At 35.0% G+C, this 6,689-nt stretch overlaps 1 protein-coding gene across 1 annotated transcript; it reads left to right on the forward strand.

Annotated features, from left to right (window-relative positions):
• Positions 1 to 500: 500 nt before the first annotated feature.
• Positions 501 to 1,439, forward strand: LOC140516609 (olfactory receptor 5J3-like). Its single transcript, XM_072627617.1, has one exon. The coding sequence runs from the start codon at positions 501 to 503 to the stop codon at positions 1,437 to 1,439; it is 939 nt and encodes a 312-aa protein (XP_072483718.1).
• Positions 1,440 to 6,689: the final 5,250 nt, after the last annotated feature.

Here is a 6,689-nt window from a genome sequence, read left to right on the forward strand (position 1 = left end):
ACAGGATATGTACCTAAATGATATTACATAGATTGTCTAGTCCCAATAACCTCAGTATACTCAGTATCTCTTATTTGGTTCCAAAATTGATCATCTATGATGTGATCAGTTTGTATTACAAGGTTTCTATTCTGGGAGAGATCATGGAAATAAAGGTACAGCTGAAAGATAATTGTCTCTAAAATGAGAAGACATGGGTTCAAAAATATATTAGATGCTTATTCGCTTAATCTGCTTCACTGGACATCAGTTTCTTCCAAGAAAAAATGACGACCATATGGCTTCTGAGATCTCTTCCATATCTGCATTCCTGATACTAAGATCTAATATTCTTTCCTGGTCTAGAGCCTATGCAATTTTTCAGTGCAAAAACATCTTAACTTATGGCTCTATTTTGAAGTGTCATTATTAGTCTTGGTATCTTTGAGGATATTTCACTAATTAATTTCATTCTGTTTTTTTTTCCTTTCCTATAGTCATTGTCATGATAATCCAAGTGAATGGCCAAAGAAAATTCTACAGTGGTCACAGAGTTCCTCCTTTTAGGACTGTCAGATCGTGCAGAGTTGAAAGTGTTTCTCTTTATAGTTTTTTTGGTGATATATTTAATTTCCTTGGTGGGGAATCTTGGCATGATTATATTAATTAAAATTACTCCTAAGCTTCACTCTCCCATGTACTTTTTCCTTAGTTGCCTCTCATTTGTGGATGGTTGCTACTGCTCGATCTTTGGACCAAAAATGCTTGTGAATTTCTTTGAGGAGAAGGCAACCATATCATTCACTGCTTGTATACTGCAATATTTTCTGTTTGTAGTCCTTCTTACAACTGAGGGATTTTTCCTAGCGGTGATGGCATATGACCGGTATGTGGCGATTGCTAATCCACTGCTTTACATGGTGGTTATGACTAAGAGAGTGTGTGTCATCCTGGTCATCGGGTCATGTATAGGGGGAATGATTAATTCACTGACACACACAATTGGCTTAGTCAGATTATCCTTCTGTGGGCCAAATATCATTAGCCATTTCTTCTGTGATTTGCCCCCACTGCTGAAGCTCTCCTGCTCTGACACTTCCAGAAATGAATTGTTGCTCCTGATATTCTCAGGAGTAATTGCCATAATTACTTTCTTCACTGTAATCATCTCTTATATCTTCATTGCTATCGCCATCCTCAGGATCCGTTCAGCAGCTGGAAGATATAAAGCCTTTTCCACCTGTGCTTCTCACCTGACAGCTGTGACTTTGTTCTATGGCTCCATAAGTTTTAGCTACATTCAACCAAGCTCCCAATATTCCCTAGAACAAGAAAAAGTGGTTTCTGTGTTTTACACCATGGTAATCCCAATGCTAAACCCATTGATTTATAGCCTAAGAAACAAGGAAGTCAAGGATGCTGTAAAAAGGGCAATAGAACTGAAACTATCTTTCTGTTAATGTTATCATGGAAATGGTTTTGACTGGAAATAGTGTAAGAGTCATTAGAGCTCTTCAAAACACATAATTACAAGCAATGATATTTTAGGACTGATAGAGATATTAGAAATTGGAATCCAGAATGTCAGACCTGGTACACCGTCAGAGATCAACAAGTAGTCATGGATGTAATTTAAAATTTTCAGAACAGAAAATGGAAGCATAGGAGAGAAAGTGATCCATCTTAAATCACATAGTCATTTGTGGAGTAAATATTAGTATCCAGATATTCTCTTGCCCTATTCTATCCCATAAAACAAGGGAATCTAGGCATTTGCAGCTTGATTTCTATTAATTCAATTTAGACATTTTACCCCAGTATGTGAAGTAATAAAATTTCAGGTCAGGGAAATTTATATAGGACTAATTTAGTGTTTTCCAGAAATATAATTGATTGTCTGGCCTGGGAGGATATTTTGAACACAGAAAACAGAATTTTGAGTCTTTTGTGTATCACAGGGGTAATCAATTGCAATCTTTTCATTTTGCAAATGGGTTAAATGACTTTACCAAATTAGCACAGTTAAGGTAACAGCGATAAGAGCCTATATGTTCTGAATTTTTGGGCTGGGATCATTGTATTACGTTTTATACTCACCATTGGCTTATGCATTAAGATTTCTCTTTTTATTCAAATTGTACACAAAGAACCTTGACTCTTAAGTGACCTCTCTGATCTAAATCCTTGCATTAACTTACATAAAGTTTAATCTGTATCAGTGTGACTTTATATAGACTAAATAATGAAAGAAATTTTGATTCAACAGCAGGGCATTCAAATGATCCTGATATAAGGTTATTTTGACTTTTCAAGAACATTTTTTAAAAAAAGAGAGAGACTCCATCCTAAATAGGGCTTCAGAATAAGGGTGAAATGGATGAGAGCTGATAGACCTTAGAATGGTGAAGTATTCTTTATATTTCAAAAGAGGAAACTAAGGCTGAGAAAGTGTTGTCAATTAGTGTCCCAGGTAGTTTAATCTAAATCCAGTGTTGCTGGAAAGCTTATGCTAAGCATACCAAAACTTTTCTGTCATGGAATCCTTTGACAATTCAGTAAAACCCTTGAACAGCTTGTCAGAATAATGTTTTTAAGTAATTGAAGGAAGTGCAAAATTTTAATTACAAGTTAGTAAAAACAAAGCTGTATTTTCCCTTCCATGATCATATCTGTAGACACCATGAAATCTTTCCACTGACACTTTCCATATGCTATGCTGAGTAAGTTTTTTTAAAGAGAGATCATGAAAGTCCTTTCAAAACTATAAAACAGAAGTGTTCATTTGATATCATGTATGTCTGTTTTTAACCTGTCCTTTAATTCCCTACTTTATCCAAATCTCCTATGTGGAGCTAGCCATCACAAACAAACCTCACTGCTTTCTGCCTCTACTGCCTTCTGTTGCACATATCACTATTTATTTGGAACATAACCAATGCTGCTACACACTTACTTCACTACTTGTTATAATTATAAGACTTTCTACACACACTATAAGCTTCTAGAAAATAGGACTTTTCTCTTGTATTTGCTTTTTTTTCATGATAATTCTTTCCCAATCTAGTTTTTTGAAGCAAAAAAGAAATGTTCAATAAATACTTGTGAGAAAATTATAGGATCACACAGATAAAGTTGGTGGGAAGAATGAAGGTCATTCAGCACAAGGTTCTAATTTTATATAATAAAGAAAGCAAGGGACAGAGAGCTCAAGTAAGTCAAAGTCAAACAGAAAATAGTTATAAGAGACAGGATTTAAACTCAGGTTCCATGAATGCAATTTCAATTTTATTTTATACATGCCATAATTTCCACCCATGTGAATGGATGCCGAAAAAATAAATAGATGGATGATTTGGATGAGTAGATGGATTGATGGAATGCTGAACGCATAGAAAGTAGTGAATGAATGGATGGAGTGATTATAGTATGGTGTAGTAAGACAGGAAACCAGATTTGGTAGTCTTTCATAATATGTAAGAATGCTGCCTTGTACTTGCATTGACATTGTGTAACAAAACTACCCTTACCAGATCAATGAAGGCAACAGAATGGTGAAAGGAATGTGAGCTACGGCATATAAATATAATGAAGAGGAGGCATTTATAGTCCAATCCAACCAAATAAACATTTGTTAAGTACCTACCTACCTAAACTCTGGGAATACAATTAATAAAAAGACAGTCACTGTCCTCAAGGAGTTTACAGTGTAATGGCCAACCCTAAGCTGTTCACAAAAGAGACTAAACACTGAATAGTCCCAAACTCATCTTTTATATTATGTGTTCGATCCAACACTAGAGTTCACATGATGGCAGTTGGCAAGCTCTCTATAACTCTCAGGTGAATCTCCTGTTTCCTAGTCTTCCGTTTGAGTTACAGGAATTCACCTTGATAATTTGGTTAATGTGGTATTTATCCAATGGTAATCTAAGTTTGATCTGGCAACCACTGGGAGGCTCTTTCTATGATCCAAAGTAAAAGATGTCTATCTAATGTAGTGAAGGAGATACACACACACACACACACACACACACACATGTTTCATAAAAAAACGCAGTTAGAGTCATTCACTATTACAATAGCACAGAGTAGTGAGGAAGCATCATGGATTAGTGGGCAAGATAAAAAAAAATGATAAAGTCCTTACCCTGAATAAGGAATAGTCTATAATAATGATTTACTAAGCACCAGACACAGGTTGTGAAATTCTGGGAATCTTAGAATTTGCTTCCATAGCAGAAGAACACTATCTTAAGGAAGACTTCTATAGGAATGAGAAGATGTGGCTATTAAAATCTTGAGTCACCTAGAACAAGTCCTATAAACACTCTAGGCTTTGTTTCCTTCATCTACCAAATGAGGAGGTTTGACTTTGTTTTTATTCCAATGGTCGTCTCCAGCTATGACAATCAATAGTCTCTGATTCCATTTTGCCCCGTACGTATTTCTGCTGATTTGTCAAGAAACTTCAAACTGTAGTTTGAGGATTTAAATTCAAGTATAGGATCTTCTTCCTCTTATTTGCGTCAATTGAAAAATCACTTAATCTGAGTCTCATTTTGCAAATTAATAAATAGAAGGGATTCAGTTTGGTATCTCAAGGGTTCCTTCTAGACATAAACATTATGATTTCTTCAGTTCTGCTAATAAATTAGGCATTTATTTGACTGTAACAATTTTTTTCCAATTCAATAAACAGATATCCAACCCTGCCAAATGAAAAATTGTGTTAAACAGTTACTAATAGGCAAATTTAATATGAGGCACAGAAACTACATTCATAAAACTTATAGTCAATAGGAAGAAACAAATATATAGAAATACCTATAATATGTGATGAATGAATAAAAGAATTGCAAGACTGGGAAAACTAACGACCTAAAAATGTGAAGGGAAACCAAACATGAGTAGCATAATAGAATGGAAAGGCTGATCAATCAAAAATCAAGAGGGCAACCCAAAGTAGGCATTACTCACAAACATATAAACCATGAAACTGATCCAGAAATGTAAAAAGACATAAAATGAATAAAAAGAGCAAAACAAAAGAAACAAAAAATATGGAAAATTAGTATACCATGAGTGAAAAGGGTTTTGTTTAAAAATGATGCTTCACAAGGAATAGTGTATTTATCAGATCTATGGAGAAGGGAAGAATTCTTTACTAAAGAAGAGATAGAATGCATTATGAAATGCAAAATGGATAACTTTGAGTACATTAAACTGAGAAGTTTTTGCACAACCAAACCCAATGCAACCAAAATCCGGAGGGATGTAGTAAATTGGGAAAAAATTTTTACAGCTAAGCTCGGGGATAAAGGCCTCATTTCTAGAATATATAGAGAACTGACCCAAATGTATAATCATACAAGTCATTCCCCAATTGATAAATGGTCAAAGGATATGAACAGGCAATTTTCAGAGGAAGAAATTAAAGCTATCTATAATCATATGAAAAAATGCTCTAAATCACTATTGGTTAGAGAGATGCAAATCAAAACAACTCTGAGGTACCACATCACACCTATAAGATTGGCAAACATGACAGAACAAGAAAATGATAAATGCTGGAGAGGATGTGGGAGAGTTGCAACACTAATTCATTGTTGGTGGAGCTGTGAGCGCATCCAACCATTCTGGAGAGCAATTTGGAACTATGCCCAAAGGGCTACAAAAATGTGCATACCCTTTGACCCAGCAATATCGCTACTAGGACTATATCCCCAAGAGATCATAAAAATGGGAAAGGGTCCCACATGTACAAAAATGTTTATAGCAGCACTCTATGTAGTTGCCAAAAACTGGAAGTCAAGGGGATGTCCATCAATTGGGGAATGGCTGAATAAATTATGGTATATGAATGTAATGGAGTACTATTGTGCCATAAGAAATGATGAACAAGAAGACTTCAGAGAGGCCTGGAAGGACTTATATGACCAGATGCTGAGTGAAAGGAGCAGAACCAGGAGAACTTTATGCACAGCAACAACCACAGTGTGTGAGAGTTTTTTCTGGTAGACTTAGATTTTTGTAATAACACAAGAACTTCTGAAAAAAAAAAAATCCCAATTGTGGACCTCAAGGCAAAAAGCCTTCCACACTCAGAGAGAGAAATATGGAAGTCACTCACATAATGTAGCAGATCATGTTTGTGTATGTGTATCTGTTTGTGTATCATGTTCTGATTTGTTATACGGATTCTTTCATTTATCTTAGTCTGACTACATAGCATGACGATAGTGAAAATATACTCAATAGGAAAGTATATGTAGAATCTATACAGAATTGTATGCAGTCGTGGGGAGGGAGGGAGGTAGTGGGGGGTGGGTGGGGAGGGATAAAATCGCAATTGTATGGCAGTGATTGTTAAACATTAAAAAAAACAAAAAAATTAATTAAAAAAAAAAAAGAAAAAGAAAAAAAAATGATGCTTCACAGACCATTTTCTCTTGCGTTATGTTTTGATTTGTTTCCGTTTTTCTCTCGGTTTCTCCTATTTGTTTTAATTCATCTATGGAATGTGACTAATGTGAAAATGTGTTTAATATAAATGTATGTGTAGAACTCATATAAGATTGTATGTCATCTAGGGGAAGGAGGGGGAAGGAGAGGGAGAAAATGTAAACCTTATGGAAGTGATTGTTGAAAACTGAAAACAAAAAAATTAGTTGTTAAACAGGATAAAAATTATGATTAAAAACAAGTAATTT

This window comes from Notamacropus eugenii, chromosome Y (genome assembly GCF_028372415.1).
Source record: "Notamacropus eugenii isolate mMacEug1 chromosome Y, mMacEug1.pri_v2, whole genome shotgun sequence".
Lineage (NCBI taxonomy): Eukaryota > Metazoa > Chordata > Mammalia > Diprotodontia > Macropodidae > Notamacropus > Notamacropus eugenii.